At 36.1% G+C, this 18,294-nt stretch overlaps 7 protein-coding genes and 1 long non-coding RNA gene across 14 annotated transcripts; 4 read left to right on the top strand and 4 right to left on the bottom strand.

Moving 5' to 3' along the window:
- AT5G17510 (mediator of RNA polymerase II transcription subunit-like protein) lies at positions 1-3,164 on the top strand. 2 transcript variants are annotated; one of them, NM_001343505.1, is made up of 3 exons: positions 87-617; positions 1,334-2,170; positions 2,792-3,164. In NM_001343505.1, exons 1-2 carry the CDS (start codon positions 139-141, stop codon positions 1,962-1,964), a joined length of 1,110 nt encoding a protein of 369 aa, NP_001318586.1. In that variant the 5' UTR covers positions 87-138; the 3' UTR covers positions 1,965-2,170; positions 2,792-3,164. The 2 variants fall into 2 exon arrangements, with proteins under 2 accessions (NP_197253.1, NP_001318586.1); NM_121757.4 differs by lacking the exon at positions 2,792-3,164 and having other exon boundaries at positions 1-617; positions 1,334-2,553.
- On the bottom strand, positions 2,558-5,103 carry AT5G17500 (Glycosyl hydrolase superfamily protein; the record flags this gene model as incomplete). Its single annotated transcript, NM_121756.2, has 5 exons — positions 2,558-3,166; positions 3,239-3,435; positions 3,527-3,853; positions 4,170-4,417; positions 4,699-5,103. 5 exons carry the CDS (start codon positions 5,101-5,103, stop codon positions 2,763-2,765), a joined length of 1,581 nt encoding a protein of 526 aa, NP_197252.1. The 3' UTR covers positions 2,558-2,762.
- Positions 5,104-6,235: 1,132 nt separating this feature from the next.
- RGL3 (RGA-like protein 3) lies at positions 6,236-8,493 on the top strand. Its single transcript, NM_121755.3, has one exon. The coding sequence runs from the start codon at positions 6,595-6,597 to the stop codon at positions 8,164-8,166; it is 1,572 nt and encodes a 523-aa protein (NP_197251.1). The 5' UTR covers positions 6,236-6,594; the 3' UTR covers positions 8,167-8,493.
- Positions 8,494-9,279: 786 nt separating this feature from the next.
- On the bottom strand, positions 9,280-9,882 carry PC1 (pollen calcium-binding protein 1). Its single transcript, NM_001343504.1, has one exon. The coding sequence runs from the start codon at positions 9,791-9,793 to the stop codon at positions 9,542-9,544; it is 252 nt and encodes an 83-aa protein (NP_001318585.1). The 5' UTR covers positions 9,794-9,882; the 3' UTR covers positions 9,280-9,541.
- A 1,193-nt stretch (positions 9,883-11,075) lies between these two features.
- On the top strand, positions 11,076-11,529 carry AT5G17470 (EF hand calcium-binding protein family; the record flags this gene model as incomplete). Its single annotated transcript, NM_121753.2, has 1 exon — positions 11,076-11,529. One exon carries the CDS (start codon positions 11,076-11,078, stop codon positions 11,514-11,516), a length of 441 nt encoding a protein of 146 aa, NP_197249.1. The 3' UTR covers positions 11,517-11,529.
- A 1,135-nt stretch (positions 11,530-12,664) lies between these two features.
- AT5G17460 (glutamyl-tRNA (Gln) amidotransferase subunit C) lies at positions 12,665-15,409 on the top strand. 5 transcript variants are annotated; one of them, NM_001343503.1, is made up of 5 exons: positions 13,033-13,054; positions 13,581-13,661; positions 13,749-13,828; positions 14,098-14,940; positions 15,032-15,382. In NM_001343503.1, exons 2-4 carry the CDS (start codon positions 13,615-13,617, stop codon positions 14,898-14,900), a joined length of 930 nt encoding a protein of 309 aa, NP_001331089.1. In that variant the 5' UTR covers positions 13,033-13,054; positions 13,581-13,614; the 3' UTR covers positions 14,901-14,940; positions 15,032-15,382. The 5 variants fall into 5 exon arrangements, with proteins under 5 accessions (NP_568348.1, NP_001318584.1, NP_001331090.1 ...); NM_001343502.1 differs by having other exon boundaries at positions 15,018-15,382; NM_121752.4 differs by having other exon boundaries at positions 12,665-13,661; positions 15,032-15,409.
- A 69-nt stretch (positions 15,410-15,478) lies between these two features.
- On the bottom strand, positions 15,479-17,260 carry HIPP21 (Heavy metal transport/detoxification superfamily protein). Of its 2 annotated transcripts, NM_121751.3 has the most exons (3): positions 17,019-17,260; positions 16,601-16,676; positions 15,479-16,034 (listed from the first exon to the last, which is right to left on the bottom strand). In NM_121751.3, exons 1-3 carry the CDS (start codon positions 17,094-17,096, stop codon positions 15,739-15,741), a joined length of 450 nt encoding a protein of 149 aa, NP_197247.1. In that variant the 5' UTR covers positions 17,097-17,260; the 3' UTR covers positions 15,479-15,738. The 2 variants fall into 2 exon arrangements, with proteins under 2 accessions (NP_197247.1, NP_001318583.1); NM_001343499.1 differs by having other exon boundaries at positions 15,479-16,676.
- AT5G02735 lies at positions 17,218-17,457 on the bottom strand. The gene has a single exon (NR_142623.1). It is a non-coding gene; the product is annotated as an other RNA (long non-coding RNA).
- Positions 17,458-18,294: the final 837 nt, after the last annotated feature.

Raw genomic sequence — 18,294 nt, 5'->3', positions numbered from 1 at the left:
ATTAGATTGGCCCAGATAAATCACAAGCCTCTTTCTTCTCTCACTTAGACAAGACAACCATTATTCACGGCGAAGAACATTTCCCCGAAAAACCCTAGAATCCCAAAATAGAATCCCTAAAAGAGAAAGAAAGCAAAAATGGAGGACACGAAGCCACCATTGGGAGGTAACAACAATCCTCAGCAGCAGCAGCAACAACAACAACTTCTCTATCAACACCAACTACAACAACAACAGAGACAACAACAAATGCTTCTATTGCAGCAATTGCAAAAACAACAACAGCAACAAGCAGCAATGTCTAGATTCCCGTCGAACATCGACGTGCATCTCCGGCCACCGGGGTTGATTCAGAACCGACCCATTAATCCTCCGCCTCAGCAGAATCCTACCCCTAACCCTAATTTGGGACAGCAGACACCGAATTTTCAACAGCAGCAGCAGCAGAATGTATCGAGTCAGCAGATGATGCAGCAACAACAACAACAGCAGCAGCAGCAGAAATTGATGAGGCCATTGAATCACATCGAGCTTCAATGCGCTTATCAGGACGCTTGGCGTGTTTGTCACCCCAATTTTAAACAACCCTTCTCTTCTCTCGAAGATGCTTGCGAGAGGTTTGTTGTATCAAATGCAAATTATCAAACTTTATATACTTTTGATGAAATTCATCAAAGCCGCAGCAATTAGTATAGTTTTCTAGTCTCAATTTAATGATATCAAACATTGATCTATCTATTAATAATTGAATTTAATGATCTATCACGTTTTTTTGGGTTTTGAGTTGTTATCTCCTTAGGAGTCGCCCTGAGGCTTTCTGTTGTCCTATTTGGTAGTAGAATTAGAATGATACTATATGTTAGCCTTTTGGTCAACTATAGATTGTGACTATAGATTAAAAACGGGATCTTTGTCTACTGGAAGCATGAGTTTCTTGAATAGGTATCTTTCTGAAAAAGGTAGATGCTGCATCTGTTATATTTTCCCTGTCTATAAGTATAAGAGATCCTGTTCTTCTCTCTGAGTTTGATGTGGCATCTCTGCATGGTCCTCATTTCTTTGAGATCAATTTGGAATTACGTCCTGTCTTTTCTCGTAAAAGCTATAAATACCTCCTTTTGAGTGTTGAGAAACATTACTGAGTTCCGTGGATATTACTAATTATTCTTGCTATTTTTGTTACCTGTCTTCTTCCATATCTGTGTGAAAAGGTTCTATTGACGTAATATTAGGTTTATAATTGCTAGATAGATCCATTGCCTTGTTTGAACATTCTGTTTCTGGTTTACTGCGGTCACTACTCACATTGCGTGTATTCTTACAACCTGTGCAGATTATTACCTTATCATGTCGTAGCAGATTACGAAGCAGAAGAGGATGATAGAATCCTTGATTCAGACCCAACAGGCCAGGCCTTGTCCCGCTCTCAACAATGGGATAACAACATTGCTGCGAAAGTTGCTGAATTCACGGCAACGTTTGAGAAGCAAGCACTAGCTTTTAACATAATAACTCGAAAGAGAGCTATGGGAGAATTCAGATCTGAGGAAAGGTTGATGGTAGAACAAGCTTTGCTACAAGATGAAAGGAAAGCGTTGATTGAACTGAAAGCAGAAATGGATAGGGAGAAGGCTGGCCGGGAGGCTCAGGAGGCTAAGCTGCGGATGGCGGCTTTAGCTCAAGCTGGACAGTCTCAATCTCATGCTGAGATAATGGCTCGTAACCCATTAAGGGCTAATGCGGTTGGAAATCAGGGCAGCAATATTCAGCTTAGCCACGAGATGGGAGAACAGGGACGTAACATGAACCCTGATGAGATGATGAATGGATGGGGAAACAACAGTCAGAGAGAGGACAAGGAACCTTCAGAAGATTTCTTGAATGATGAGGAGAATGAGAATGGAGAGACAGGGGAACAAGAAAACTGGCGTGAAGCAGGAGAATTTGATTTGAATAGCCGGTAAATGACCAAGGTGAAGACTATTTGCAGTCTCATGTATTAGAAACTGGAAAGGAAATTACAGTTGCTCTTGATATCACTCCAATTTCTATAGTTTCAAGCTGCTATATATGCCAGGTTCAGGTCAAGTATATGGGTATCTGATAGTCAGACTCAAAGCCTAATGATACTCTTGCTCTCCGCTATCTGAATTACCAATGATGGTTCCAAGTAAGCATTTCTTGTATCTGTTTGATGTTTTGTAGCATAAGTTAGATGTGTGCATTACATGTTGATGATTAGTGTCTTCATGATACATGGAGATGGAGAGGCTGGTTACCTAGTAACCGAATCTTGTAGAAGGTGTAAGAGATCCAGATAGTAAAGCTTAGTAGCTAAAATAGATTATCATATGTAAGTTACTATTACAGAATTGTATTGGTTATGTATTGGCCATGTATGGAATGATTGATTGTGATATGTGAAAAGATTGTAATAGTTACACAAATTTAATCCTCAGGTGGAGGATTTTTGCATACTTTCTCATCAAATTGGTCTAATTTTGTTTGTTTTTTTTCCTTAAAAGATAATATGAAAACTAGGGTAATATTAATGCTTTAGGGTTCTAACCTAAAAAGTTTTGAGTTAACTTTGTGAAGAAGTAAGGCAATACAAAATCGTCATCGTTTCGGAGAATTGTTTCTTCTCTCTGCCATAAAAACACAGAGGACGAAGCTTATGAAGGGAAACGTAGAATAACTAAACAATTCACTAATCCTAATTAGACATTTATTCTCTCTTAGCTTAAATCAACAAATAAACCTCAGAAGATTTTGAACCATTGGCTTGCAGGTTCACAAGTAGTATCTCCGGTCAAACAGTTGCAAGAATTAGCAACAACATTGTTATCCGAATCCACGTCTAAGCATACCAACGAACCGTCACTAGTGTTGAACGACAAATGCATCTTTGTGGCCGATATTTGCTCAATCTTTGTGCATATCCTGCCAAGTTTCACACTTTTTCCGACCGCTGTTTCTCCTTCTAAGCAAGATTTGTGACCGCGTCTGATCTCAAGTATGCCTCCATGAGAATAGCTCCACGGTTCGTCCTTTGTGCATGGACCTAACGTGAGCTCGGACTCATGGCAGTGTGACTTTCTCACTAGGCAGAGTCCGGTTAACGGATGAAATATTTTCTTGTGATGATTGTGCTTTACACCGGGTCCTGTTTATTAAATTTACATCAAACTATATGTAATAATAATCTGGTTAAATTACAAGCAAGATTGATGAATACCTGTGTGCGGTGGTTGAATGACGGAGAGCCTACGGAGATAAGTATAGTTATGAACATTATGCCAATTCGCATCTAACATACCGTAAGCTTCAACTACACCACGTTTGCCTTCGCGGAAATAATAAACTCCCGTAACCGCCCAAACCGCCCAATCCAAATCTTTCTCGGCCGCCCATGCCAACATACAATTCATGTACCTAATGGTATACGGTTGATAAAAGTACTTTAAGCTTTGATTGGTAAGCAAATATCTAAATGTAATTATAAAGGAAAGCCTTGGTCGAGAACCTGTTTCCTTCAAGATCGCCACCTCTTTGATCGGTCCCAAACTCGCTCAAGAACAAAGGAAAGCCTTGGTCGAGAACAAAACCGCCGGTACGACGCTCCTTAGAGAACATTTGGCTGCAAAAGTCGTTGACATTGTGTGACTTCCATTGACCAGTACCGTCAGTGAAAGAATACCAATGAAGCTCCAAGACAAGTTTTTTCTTGAAGCTAAGATTCACTGGACGATCTTTTAAGAAACTTAGGTCAGCATCGAAGTTAAGCCCTGAGAGTATGACCAGTACGTTAGGGTTTGATGTATGCACTGCTTCTGCTCCTTTTTGCATGTACCTACATGTGGAAAAATAATAATCATTTTTTCTATTTAAAAAAAGGTTAGAATCAAGTTAATTTATTATTTATATGCGTTGATTCTTGTTGTTAAATTGATGGACATTGGATTCCTATATTAACCAATATAAATATATATTTTTTAATGTACTTGTACTTAACTATTATTGTGGATTTAATTATGTATAGCACAACGGAATATAATCTGTTAAGATCTAAAATAGACAGATAATTAACGTGTATTAATTTCCTTGGCCTTCAAGCTTCACATGGGCGTTATGATAAATAAATGAAAATGGAATTTATAAATACGTACTTGTACCAATCTTTTGATGTATGATTGTAGCCTCTAAGTTCATTCCTCAGGCTCATACCAACAACGTTTTTCACGTTCATAAATATTGTGGCCATCTTCTTAAGACCCAACATCCATAGATCCGGGTTGAATTTTGGGTCGCCAAAGAACGCGTCCGGGTCATCGTTGCTACAACACCACCCCGGTACGGTCTTGTGGTTGTCAAGTATCACCATCACATCATGCCTCCCAAGACTATACACCACAGCCTACACAAACATGTTGCCTTGCGTTAGAAGATATCATATAGTAAAAACAAGAAGCATGTGAAATATATTTTTTTCATTACAACGATGATCAGATCTGAAAAGAAATGGAAAAATAATCATTATTGCAATATAAGATAAAACATGTTTTAGTCATATTTTTCAGTCACAAATGACTTATTTAAAAACCATGGATTTTTAATTGAACATGAAAAGAATAGTTTTTGTTTGAGTTGAAGAAATTATGTAATACTAGAATCACATGATTAATTATGTATTTATACCTGAAAGACATTGATGAGAGGAGTATTGACAATGTATGGATTGTGAGTGTAAATCCCTTGAAGCTCATGATCCAATCCATATCTCTCAAATGATTGTTTCACGGTAACATTAAAGGCTAAAGTGTCATTAATCATTAATTCAAGTGGCCAAGTGAGCCTAACACAATTGAATCCCATGTCTTTTATCTTTTTCGATATTGAATCCATTGGCTGGCTGCTCAGCCCCTCTGCTACCACTGGCTTGAGGTGCGAAGGCCAGTTCGCGCAAGCTAGCTTCACGCGGTGGCCCTTGTTGTTTACGATCCATCGAGACTTTGTGAATAGTGGATAATCTGTTGCTAGGGTTAGAGATATTAATGACAAGAATAAGAACAAAAAGACAGTTAAAGCGATTGCTTTTGCCATGCTTATTTCGTTGTGACTGTGTTTTAGGAAGATCATTAAGTATATATAGAGAGTGAAATCAAGGGTTTTTGTCACAATGATAGGGGATTTGTTGAGTTTCTTTTGTAAGATAATTGACTAAATATTTCAGGGTTGGTTACTTAGTTTGATGATAGGTTTCAAAATGTAAATAAATGAGATATTTACGGAACATTGTGGATAAATATCTTCTTACCACACGTTTTGGATAGTGTAGTTTTTTTTATTGTTCGAATAATTAAGAGGATAATTAGTCAATGGATCATCCGCCTAAAATGTCGAGAAAGTAACTTGGGTAACATTTCAAAACGTATCCGGCCATTAAATAGTCTCGTCATTTATTTGTTTCCCTCAAAATTGCCAATATATCAACGAACGAAGGGTAATATACTAATATATTTAGCTTGTGTATTCATTCGCTAAGTCATATAAAATTACTCGAAACTTTATTTTATACAGGATTATACATTATTTTCACAAAACGGAAAATAATAAGCCATTTGTACTTAGACCAACAAACTAATTCAAGAGTGAAATCTATTTTTATGTTCAGTTCTACTCTATTATAAAAATCTTCTATATATGTAACTATCATGTTTAAAATGATGTTTTTGGTATGGGGAATAAAATTCAATTTACACACATAAAGAAATGAAAACATAATAATAATAAGAAAGCAACGTAATGTTGTAGACGTCTGATACCTAATGTCGACTGCCGCCACATGTCGACCGTGAGGTTGGTCACGTTGTCTCCCTAACTGCAATACTTTGAGCTGTACTTCTATCGGGACCTCTATTTTCTTCTCAAACTTTTTTAAAAATTAGTATTATTTTATACCATTTCGGCAAACAAATTATTAGGAGATAGTATCATTTAAAAAAATAAATATCAAATTTTGTCAGTAAAATTATTACAGTATGTCACGTTAACTAGTTAAAATTTTGTTATAGAAACAAGATACTTGAAGAAAACGGGCTGTTACTTTCGGAGTTTACAAGTTCCATTTCTCGAGAAGAACTATTTGGGTTATCAATATAGGTCATATGATATGACTAATATCTACTGCAGCACCCAATTTAATAATTCTAGAAACTCTAAATTCAACATTTAGTGGGTATTAAAAAATAGTTTAATAGACTATGACAGTCCATTGGACCATTAAACAAAAACTACACGCCCTTATCAGAGCGACGAATTTTTTGTAACTTGGATCAGAAATTCAATAAAGTTATAGTAATAAAAATGAAATAATTTGGAAAAGAAAGAATAGAGAAGAAAACACATGCGAAATTATAATGGCCTGCCTCTCTTCCTTCTTATCTCTTTTACTTACACTCTCCAGGTCCCTCACTTCCCTCATTGGACCTCTCTAACTCTCCTCTCTTACCTTCTCCTGTTTAAATTCTTCTCCTTTCTTTCCACAATTTCTGTCTAACCAATTCCAACACCAAAAAATTCCATTTCTTGACGATGAAACGAAGCCATCAAGAAACGTCTGTAGAAGAAGAAGCTCCTTCAATGGTGGAGAAGTTAGAAAATGGTTGTGGTGGTGGTGGAGACGATAACATGGACGAGTTTCTTGCTGTTTTGGGTTACAAGGTTCGATCTTCAGACATGGCAGATGTTGCACAGAAGCTTGAACAGCTTGAAATGGTCTTGTCCAATGATATTGCCTCTTCTAGTAATGCCTTCAATGACACCGTTCATTACAATCCTTCTGATCTCTCCGGTTGGGCTCAGAGCATGCTCTCGGATCTTAATTACTACCCGGATCTTGACCCGAACCGGATTTGCGATCTGAGACCAATCACAGACGACGATGAGTGTTGCAGTAGCAATAGTAACAGCAACAAGAGGATTCGACTCGGTCCTTGGTGTGACTCAGTGACCAGCGAGTCAACTCGTTCCGTGGTGCTTATCGAGGAGACAGGAGTTAGACTCGTTCAGGCGCTAGTGGCCTGCGCCGAGGCGGTTCAGCTGGAGAATCTGAGCCTCGCGGATGCTCTCGTCAAGCGCGTGGGATTACTCGCGGCTTCTCAAGCCGGAGCCATGGGGAAAGTCGCTACCTACTTCGCCGAAGCCCTAGCTCGTCGAATTTACCGGATTCATCCTTCCGCCGCCGCCATTGATCCTTCCTTCGAAGAGATTCTTCAGATGAACTTCTACGACTCGTGTCCCTACCTGAAATTCGCTCATTTCACGGCCAATCAGGCGATTCTAGAAGCTGTTACGACGTCGCGTGTCGTACACGTAATCGATCTAGGGCTTAATCAAGGTATGCAATGGCCGGCGTTAATGCAAGCCTTAGCTCTCCGACCCGGTGGTCCACCGTCGTTTCGTCTCACCGGCGTTGGGAATCCGTCGAATCGAGAAGGGATTCAAGAGTTAGGTTGGAAGCTAGCTCAGCTGGCTCAAGCCATCGGCGTCGAATTCAAATTCAATGGTCTAACGACGGAGAGGTTATCCGATTTAGAACCGGATATGTTCGAGACCCGAACCGAATCGGAGACTCTAGTGGTTAATTCGGTTTTCGAGCTTCACCCGGTTTTATCCCAACCCGGTTCGATCGAAAAGCTGTTAGCGACGGTTAAGGCGGTTAAACCGGGTCTCGTAACAGTGGTGGAACAAGAAGCGAACCATAACGGTGACGTTTTCTTAGACCGGTTTAACGAAGCGCTTCACTATTACTCGAGCTTGTTCGACTCGCTCGAAGATGGTGTTGTGATACCGAGTCAAGACCGAGTCATGTCGGAGGTTTACTTAGGGAGACAGATATTGAACTTGGTGGCGACGGAAGGAAGCGATAGGATCGAGCGACACGAGACGCTGGCTCAGTGGCGAAAACGTATGGGATCCGCCGGGTTTGACCCGGTTAACCTCGGATCAGACGCGTTTAAGCAAGCGAGTTTGCTATTGGCGTTATCTGGCGGTGGAGATGGATACAGAGTGGAGGAGAACGACGGAAGCCTAATGCTTGCGTGGCAAACGAAACCTCTAATCGCTGCATCGGCGTGGAAACTAGCGGCGGAGTTGCGGCGGTAGATACGTCGTCATAAAGAGGAGAAGAAAAAAGACTTAGCGAACGTGACCTTATGTTTTTATTTTACTTTAACTTACCCCAGTAGTTTCGTTTTGTGACAATTTCGCCCGAAATATTCCGTGCCTTATACTTTTGGGACCCAGTTGGTTCGTTGGTCGTGGAGATTCGAGAACGAGGAACATGTGTGTATGTAACAACAGCACGAGCAAGTGTTTTCATAGTTTGAATAAATATGAAAGAAATGACGTTTATTTTATTTTTTGTCAACGAATTGACGTTACGTTTAATTTCACCCAAAATATATACAAAATGACGCATGAATGAATTTGGACCGACTCGATTATTACATAGAGGCTAACGTTTCTGGGAGATGATGATGATGATAGAAGTAAAGAAGCTAAACCTCACTTGAGTCTTTTTATTCTGAAAAGCCGGAGTCCAAACTCTACTTTTGGGTTTTTTGAGAGGTTTTCATTGTCAGCTTTTGATCAAGTGGGTGAAACCGTTTTGCTTAGGAATGTGTAAAAGAAAACTTGATATTTACTACTAATTTTATCACCACTTTTGAAAAATACATGTATTCATAGAAAGATATGATAAAGTTGGACCACATTCTCATTCTCTAAACTCACTTTAAACATGGCAATGTTTAAATATCCTCAAGTCTTGGAACATCTTCAGACTTACCATTTCTTGATTTTACCCGTAACAACACTTCAATATCTGAGTAGTCAAGACTAAACAATCCGAACAATATCAGCTTTTGATTTTATATAAATATAACTATATAAGACTTCCTAACAAAGAGGAACATGAGTCCCACAGCCACAGCATGTCGTAATCGATGGATGAGACGGCTGTGTAGGCATAGTTATTGGTTTCTCCGGCTAAGTCCTAACATGGACTTAGGAGAAAGTTTGAGGTGAGACCGAGAGGATAGGCGGAGAGGTTTACGTTAAAGAGAATGCATCCGCAATATATTTACTTTTTAAGTAATTCTAAAAATGTAGTTACTTTATTTTATATCAATGATTTAAAATGTATATGCGAGAAGCCTAAACCAAATAATGAACTTTAAGGAACAAAACAAATTATGAATGTTTTGGTTCTCTTCACTGTTAAAGCCATTTTTATATCTTTTTAAAACAAAACATTCGTTGTTGTGGTGTTCAACAAACCAAAACAAAACAAACTAGCCCCCTTTTCAAGAATGATCCACTCACATCACATTACATGGAATTAGGATACAATCATATAAATTAAAACTCACCAAGTGTAAAAACAACAAAAATAAGAATTGACGATGCTTAGAACCAAATCTCTCAATATATATAAAAAAATTCAAACATTTCAAAAGTAAAAGTATGGCAAAAAAAATTAGAAAATTTTGGCAACATCCTTCATAAGTCCACGATTGGCACCTGCAAAATCAGTGAATTCTTGATACGATATGTTTCCATCACCATCAGTATCAATTTCAGCCATCATACGTTTGACGTCATCAGCTGTTACCGAACCAAGTGTCTTAAGAGCTTCTTCGAGTTCGGCTGCTGAAATTTTTCCGTCACCATTAGCATCAAATTTCTTGAAAATACGGTCGTGCTCGGCTTTCTCCGTTGCATCAGCCATAATGTCTTGGTGAATATGTGGTTGTGTGCGCGTTTTTATAAGATGAAAACAATCTTTCTTTTTATTGGTGGAGGAATAAGGAAAAATCAAATTATATAAATCTTTGAGTGGAATGAACAGTTGAGGTTGTGCTTTTACTTAGGAACTTTTGGAGGAATGTTTAAACAACAATTGAACGAAATTGGTCCAAGTTAAAACCTAAACTTAGCAAAATTAGGATGTGACTTGGTCTTGAACAAAATTTAGATTCAAGTAGCTAATGGATTTATTCCATTATCGAATTTAAATCTTAATCTATGGTTCTGTCTCTGTTTATAATACTTACAAATCATTTCTTAAAAATATTTATTTCTTACCATCTCAAACTTTCATTAAGATTGGCTGGCCATTAACTAGACCAAGAAAATTTCCACTATTTACCTCTATCTTTTGTGTATAAATATCTAAATATTTTATTATTTTATATATTTTAAAACTACATTAATTAAATACACTTAGATGTTTTAAGAAAATAAGAAACTGAATTTACAAAGTAGTGGAATCATTATAATACTTTGATGTATTCATTAAAATGTAGCTAAAATCTGTAAACTATACAAAATAAATTTGATAAGACAAGAAAAATATGAAAAGTATTCTTTTGGAGATTTAGATCAATATCTATAAAATGTACCTTTGATAAACACAATATATCTTTTTAACTGTACTAAATATTTACATTATATTTACAAAATTTATTGTTGACAAAATAAGCACATCTACATCTATTTAAAGATAATAAGTAACAAAATCTATTAATTAACCAAAATCACTGCATTTCTTTTAATCATCCAGACCAAAAATGCTAAAGGAGATCTAGTCACACAAGTCTTACATTGTTTCAGAGTTAACAAGTGTCTTGTGAGTTATTACCACATACCCATTGTGAGAACTTAGAAGATTTTGTACATTACTTCAGTTTTTATCGTCTCGGCATGTGCTATATATGTTTCTTTTAAGAAGAAAATTTATGGATTTGATTATCAGAGAAAAAAAGGATATCTTACTTTTGTTTTTTGTTTGTTTTCCAAACCTATAATGGTTTAGGATTCGAAAAAGGAAATAAAGATTAAAAAATTTATTCATAAAGGCAATTAGATCTCACATGCCAAAACTAAATTTTTGTAGGAATCCAAACAACATTCGAGATTTTCTCTTATAAATAGAGATTTAGTTGATGGCCTCCTCACACAGACTCTTTCATAGACTTTAGATCATCACCATCATATTACTCAAAGCAAGAATGTCTGTTGCAGAGATCTTCGAGAGAGTCGACAAAAACAAAGATGGGAAAATCTCATGGGACGAATTTGCTGAAGCGATTCGCGCCTTTTCTCCTTCAATAACATCTGAAGAAATCGATAACATGTTCAGAGAGATTGATGTCGACGGTGATAACCAAATCGACGTTGCGGAATATGCTTCTTGCTTGATGCTTGGTGGTGAAGGAAATAAAGAGGACGAAGACATTGTTATGAAAGAAGCTTTTGATTTGTATGACATTGATGGTGATGGAAAAATATCGGCGAGTGAGATTCATGTGGTATTGAAACGTCTTGGAGAAAAACAAACAATAGCAGAATGCATTGCGATGGTTCGAGCCGTTGATGCAGATGGTGATGGCTTTGTGAGTTTTGAAGAGTTTAAGACTATGATGAGTTGTAACAACAAAAAATTACAATGATTCTTCTCAGATTTTTAATATTTTGTTTTTGTTTTCCTTTTTCTTATGAATTTGGATTTGTGTTGATCTATTTTGTTTTCAAACTAATTAATTTCGATTAATTCAGTTTAATAAGAAACTCTAAACCTCTTATAGTCTTATGGAAGAAAAAAACAAAATTAATATTACATATATAGAGTTTTATTTTTGATCTCTTTGGAAGCGGTCAATCTCAAGATATTCGTAATCTGTTTTTCTCTATTCCATTCCATGTTAGCTAAATTGATCCATTTGGAATTTTGGATTCTATGTATTTAGTTCATTATCAATGATTCGTTCCAAGAGAAAAAAAAAAACACTTAATAGATTATTAGTTTTTTTTGTTTTGAACACCAAAATTTTTAGAAATTACTCAACAGAAATAATTTATCTTTTGTTTTTTTAGTCGACCCAAACTTGTGCGTTTTAGTCTTTCTCTTAATCTTTGGAAAAAAATATCTGCAGTGTTTTTATATCTACTCAAAAGCCCAACTTTCAAAGTTCTAAAATTCAAAGCCCAAAGCCTAACAGTTAATCCAGTTAAAACTAAGTTCGGAATCCATGTAAGGCTTAATGGTCCGGTCCCGTCCCGGTCTCAAAACGGTAGTCGTGACTCGTGATATCTTGCAGAATCCGTAATTCCGTATACTTGACGAGGTGCTGTAAGTATTAGATGTTATCGTGATGTTTCTGCTCTTCTTCGATCGCCACATCAAAATTATACCATATTTTTGAATCTAAAGATTGTTACGAATGCATAAGCATATATGTAAGAAAACAATAATCACCTATATTTATCAAAATTAAAGATCTATCGATTGATCTTTCTGACTTGCAAAGAGAGACTCCACATAAATGTAAACACGGTTAAAATACTTGAATACCTCAATCATTGTCGTGCCACGCCGACATAGTCAATTAGTCATAACTTGACCCTCCAAAAAAGCCTAACGTAAGAGAGTTTCACAAACTTATTTCCAATTATCTTAAGCCACGTGTTTAGTGACCTTTGTGCTGGCCCTGAAACGTGTCTATCTTATCGACCCCTCTTTAAACTCAAAACTCAAAAATAATAATTAAATAGTAACAGGCCGACATAATAACCCAAAAATATCTATAACGATTAAAAATAGTAACACACTGACCCTACGTGGAAACAAGAAAGATATTAAAAAAACTCATATGATTCGTCTCTATAAAAGATCCAACTCTCACAAATCAAACAAATCACATTTCCACTCTCCTTGAATCTGATTTCTCCACAAAAAAACTACATCGATCATCGATAATAGATCGTACTACAATACTATATTCTCAAAACGATGGTGTTTCCGGCGTGTGTACAGTGCGGAACAAGACAAAACCCCTGTCGGTGCAAAGTGGTTGGACCAACTTTAGGGTTCGTGGCTTTTCTGATAACCGGAATCATCGAGTGGCCAGTTGGTGCGGTGGTGTATATCTTTAAACACGCCAAGGGTCGTCGTATAATGGGTCATCCGGCCAGAAAAGTTTATCCCAAAGTCTCTCGATCTATTCCCATTTGACTTTCTTGTCATTAATTATAATCATGCTTTGTATTTGCTTGACAAATAATGATTCCACTTTTTAGATATATGTGATCACATAAGGTATCTAAGTCCAGAATTAGTATCCGTTATAATGACCAAATAATGTTATGTTAAAATTGATACTTTGTTTCTTGTCTTTTCAATTTGATTTACTTGATGTGTACCTTTTGTTTTGTTTTGTAATATACTTGTGCAAGCTAATAAAGTTTCATGAAAGATATTCTTATGATTGAGAAAAGTATTAGCTGCATCGTAAAACCCTAAATCTTTGAATCAAAGCTATCCAATCCATTGTATAACGAGTAAGATTGGTACGGATGAATTATTTTTAGAACACGAGAATGTTTGGATTTTTGTTCTAACGAAACAGAACTGAGAATCGCGGGAGAAACCAATCAAATTCCATGTTTGACCTTTGTTTTTACCTTTTTACCGCGGTAAGTATTGAATAGTAAAAAAAGTTTGCTTCATAAAATAGGATTCGATCAAAAAAGCCGTTAAAAGAGAAAAGGATGTTCGCGCGAAGACTCTCCTCTCTATTCTCTATCGTAACCAAAAGGTTTATCAATTGATCTGAAAATTCCATAAAACAGCACCAATAGTTCCTAATTACGAAGCTGATGTAGTTTCTCTGTTTTAATTGTAGATCACAAAGTCGCTTGCTTTCGTGTCCGACAACTTCTGCTCAAAATTGGGTATTTGCTGAGTTTCGTCAGACTATACAAGGTTTCATTTTTCTCCAACATGTTTTGATCTTTTAAGCCTCTATGATATCTCCGAGCCTGTTCGTATATTGGTGTCTTTAGTTTTTTTGGTTCGGATTAGTCCAAGTAGTAGACCAGGTGTTCGTGGAAATGCCGCAGAGAGTTTATTTGTTCATGACTCTTTTAAAGTTTAGTTTTTTTGGAATTGAGTACACACTGGTGGGAAGGTGATATTGTTTAAAAGTAGAGTCTCAATATATGTGACACTTCGGTTGTTTCAATGTGTTGCAGCAACTCGATTTTATGCAAGTGGAAGAGGAAAAGACTACAATCTATTTGGTAATGTGAAACCAGGTGATGATGACTTTAGAAAAACATGGGAGAAAGAAATGGAGGATGATGATACTCTATGGTCAGGAAGTGAAGACGAAAGCAATGATAAGACAAAACAAGAAAGCGGAAGAAACCGTCTTGAAAAAGAGATTAAGAAAGCTAGACAACAAGCTAAGGATAGCACCGATCAAATTGATGGAGATGATAGTGATGAATTGTACAGCGTTTGGTCAGGAAGTGATGAGGAAAAAACGCTGTGGACTGGCGATGAAGGTGATGATGACGACGATATTCCAACAGAGCCACGCCCGAACGAGGCATCTGATAAATACTTAGATAAGTTGTTTGAGTTTGAGGAGAAACCAAAGTACAGGACAATCTCAGAGTTGTTGAAATCTGAAAATGAACCTGAGGAGCTTTCACCCGGTAAAAAGGCGAGGAAGCTTGCTGTTGAGAACGCGTTGAAGAAACTGAATAAAGGGCCTGATGGGCGCTACACAAACGTGTGGGAAGTAATGAGTGATGTTGACATTCTGATTGGAGCATTTGAAAACATTATCTCGGGACCTGAGTATGAAGAGCTAAGAAAAGGTGGACCCAAGAGACTGAACATGCAGTTCTTCAAGGATATACAAACTCGAATGAGAGATCCAAACTTCAAGTTCACACCTGAAATAAAGTTGAAGCCAAAGAGTAAACTAGTGCCTAGGAAGAAATGGCAGAAGGCACAGTCCAGAATAAGGAAAGCGAAGAAGCGGTAAAAGCTCCACGCTAGTTCAACGATTTCGATAGATTTAACAGGTGAGTCCATTCATTCTTTCAAACGATTGATTAAAGTATCAAATCCATTTCTTTAAACTAATCTTATATTGATTCAGAATGATCTTTGTAGGTTTAAAGCATGCTTAGAGAACACCAAACAGCCTCCAAAAATATCCACTCAAGTCTTATTTCATCGTAAATTTGTAATGCGGTACCGTGAGTAAACAGCTTTCCTTTACCGTGATTCTGGTCTTTATGATTCCTTCTTCTAAAGAAAGAAGCTTTGAAAGAAAAGCTAAAGATGCTTTGGTCCCTCTTGGACATTTTTTTGGGGAAGAAGAATACAGCTTTTTGCATTCTTTTGATCTTCAAAAGTTTTCTTTTTTTCCTTTGGTGTTAAAAAGATTGGAACTTGTAAATGTGACACTCTCTTGCCCTTTGAAGCTTATTCTAGTCAAAATAGTAAAAATGAAGCAATTTGCCTAACAAATCACATGATTCTGATTTTTGGGTCTCTTCCTTAATATTCTTCTTTAATTATTTTATTAATGTATGATTATTGTCAAAGTGTCATTCATGTCCTATAGAAATTAGACAAACATTGGTTGCTTAATTGGTCCATTATACCTATTTTTCACTTTTAAGATTCTACATAGCTTATGGTTATTGATTTGACTTCTTCTTGGACAAAAAGTATTGTTCGAAACATAAACCATCAAATAGATTCCGGTGTTGTCTCTATAATTTTATTACAAAGTTCCTACATTACCTTTTGATTTTAACAAAAGTATACAAATTACAAAATGGAGATTATGAGTAATCTTTTGGTTGGTTGGCTCACATGATGGAACAAGCGGCGTGGACGTTGTCGTCGCTGAAGAGGGAAACGTAATTTTCCTCGGGAGCGTTTGCTGTTGGAAACGATTGAGTGGGATTACGGATGTGGCCTGCAGGTGCACGTTTATCGTACATGCCAGGAGCAAAAGGGTAATAGACCATATGTTGAGGTATGTAAGGCCAAAACTCAGCCTTTTTACCGGTGCTCTTCACTCTCTTCAACACCTTGTTTGGGTCCACGTGTCCGTTCACCGTTATCCGGCTCTGTTTCCGGTTCACCTCCACCGATTTCACCCCTGTACCGGTCGGTTTCAACATTCAAGTTTTTGTAATATTAAAATGTATATCTATATCAGTAAAATTGTTTTCTAGTTTGCTATAATATCATACTATGTTGGAGTTTAAGATTAAAAGTATTTTTCTTACCAAATTGTTTTACTACCATATTTATGATCTTTTACTATATTTTTTAGGCTACAAAATTTATTTTATTAGAAAATTATTATAAAGTAAAGAAACTAATAACTCCATGGAAAAATGTGATTGGATCATATTTACTGATAATGCTTCATGGGACTCTTTTAACATATGTAAATAAAGGTAGATTCGGGACCATTTGACCCATAATATTTTCGGACTAAAAGTTTGGTACAGTTTTTCCAATCAAAGGATTGAGCAAATGATTAGTAATTGTAATTATATATATTCTGGCCAGCTATAAAATTGCAATTTTAAGAGAGGAATAAGAATCTTTAAAAGAGAAAAGCATGGAGAATAAAGAAAATGGAAACAAAAAGGGAAAAAAAGAGAGATTGAAGAAAGTTTTGATTCAAAGTCAGAGAGAGAGATGGGGAAAGAGAACCTTTCATGCGACGAACCACGTTTCTAACTCTCCTTTCACAACCATCACAGTCCATTTTCACCTTGATATCCACTGTCTACACAAAACCCATTTAATTACCAATTATTAAAATAAACATGCATATTTTATATTCAGCAGTAATGAGTTTCTAGATTCGACTTTCGACCAATTGTGTTAGCTATGTATAACGAATTGTTTTTTGATGAAGTTTTGAAGAAACGTATTTAACAAAAACCATATTCACATTTTTGAAACGTAACATTTGAATTTGTGCATGGGACGTATAACGTATTAGCATATAGTTTTGAAGTTAACCAAAACAGTTTGAGTATAAAGATAATAGAGTATTATGTGTGATATAAAGAATGAAAAAAAGCAGAGTAGCTAGCTTGTAAAAGAGATGAGAGAAAGAACAGACCTGCAATGGCTTACGCTTGGTTTTGGCATTAGCGTATGTATATGAACAAAAGCTAGAGATATAATCAAATGCACCCATTCTCTTTTTTCGTCAGCAAAAAAACTATGTGTATATGATCAAATGTGTGTAAATTAATATGTATATTGTATGTTTGTGTATATATATGTATGTGAGTGTTTGTGAGTAGTGTATATATAGGGAGAGAGAAGAAGAAAGAGGCTTTCTTAATAGAGAAGGAGAAGAGAGTTACGTGACATGCATTCAAGATTCCATGTACATATGTAGGCTTTCTTGGATTTTTTTTGAGTAGTCTATTTTTCAGAATAAATTCAATATTTTTTCACGATAAAAATGTTGTAGAAGCAAAAGGTTGATTAGGAACAAAAGTGAGAAGGAAAAAAAAAACTATGGTAAACCAATGATGAAATAAAATCAATTATTTTTAATTCCGGTTTTTTTGTCCTTATAATTAAGGATATATCAAAACAAATTTGATGAGATCAACAAAAAACATAAAAACATTTGATGAGAGCTGAATCTTGTCCTAGTCATCAATTCGAGTTAAAACTGAAACAAGAGACCTCTATTATAGATATGTTTGATTTCAGTTTCTTTAATCATACTATAGTGTAATGAGAATTTATTGGCGTTATTAAACAAAACTCTTTTTTTTATTGACCTTTGCTTTGGTTTCGATTCAAACGAGTGTGGCTTCTGCATCACCCAATTCTTATTTTTTAGAAAGAAAGTCCCAATAATTGCCCAATATGATTCCATCAACTTAAAAATCATTAAAACTATATATAAATACTATTATGAGATGCTTTAAAAACACTAAAATGAATGGTGACCGTTATTTATTTTTTGAATAAAATCATAGAACAATGCTAAAACTTGAGATGCTTTGTGATACAGTGTGATGTTGAGTTACAAATGATCTTTGACCTTCCCTTTTTCTACTAATGGATATATTAGCATTTTTGGGATATTTTCAATATAGGTGTATAGTTTGTAGATATAGATATTTGCGTGATATTTAGATAATTAGATTGTTCTAACGATAACAACTAGGAAACTAAATGACATAACCCAAAATTAATGATCTCTTAAAAGTTTGTTTAAATGTTAGGAGGGTGTTACGAGTACGAGGAGGTGATGCGATAAGGTTTGACGGTGATGAGTTTCAACAATATTTAAATGCTGATTCGTATTCATCATGAAGTTGTGGTTATGTTTTAGATTTTGCTCTAAAAATATGTGAGGCTTAAGACTGACT

Source organism: Arabidopsis thaliana, chromosome 5, assembly GCF_000001735.4.
Source record: "Arabidopsis thaliana chromosome 5, partial sequence".
Classification (NCBI taxonomy): Eukaryota; Viridiplantae; Streptophyta; class Magnoliopsida; order Brassicales; family Brassicaceae; genus Arabidopsis; species Arabidopsis thaliana.
The sequence above is the reverse complement of the archived record's forward strand: the minus strand, read 5'-3'. Positions and strand labels throughout refer to the sequence as shown.

Bases quoted from the DNA above. Each gene is read 5' to 3' on its own strand.
- RGL3 (NM_121755.3), top strand. From the start codon at position 6,595: ATGAAACGAAGCCATCAAGAAACGTCTGTAGAAGAAGAAGCTCCTTCA.
- AT5G17510 (NM_001343505.1), top strand. From the start codon at position 139: ATGGAGGACACGAAGCCACCATTGGGAGGTAACAACAATCCTCAGCAG. The intron at 618-1,333 runs GTTTGTTGTATC...CAACCTGTGCAG, and splicing joins CTCGAAGATGCTTGCGAGAG to ATTATTACCTTATCATGTCG.
- PC1 (NM_001343504.1), bottom strand. From the start codon at position 9,793: ATGGCTGATGCAACGGAGAAAGCCGAGCACGACCGTATTTTCAAGAAA.
- HIPP21 (NM_121751.3), bottom strand. From the start codon at position 17,096: ATGGGTGCATTTGATTATATCTCTAGCTTTTGTTCATATACATACGCT. The intron at 16,677-17,018 runs GTCTGTTCTTTC...GGTTTTGTGTAG, and splicing joins CCAAGCGTAAGCCATTGCAG to ACAGTGGATATCAAGGTGAA. The intron at 16,035-16,600 runs GTTCTCTTTCCC...CGACCGGTACAG, and splicing joins CGTGGTTCGTCGCATGAAAG to GGGTGAAATCGGTGGAGGTG.
- AT5G17460 (NM_121752.4), top strand. From the start codon at position 13,615: ATGTTCGCGCGAAGACTCTCCTCTCTATTCTCTATCGTAACCAAAAG. The intron at 13,662-13,748 runs GTTTATCAATTG...TTTTAATTGTAG, and splicing joins TTCTCTATCGTAACCAAAAG to ATCACAAAGTCGCTTGCTTT. The intron at 13,829-14,097 runs GTTTCATTTTTC...AATGTGTTGCAG, and splicing joins GTTTCGTCAGACTATACAAG to CAACTCGATTTTATGCAAGT.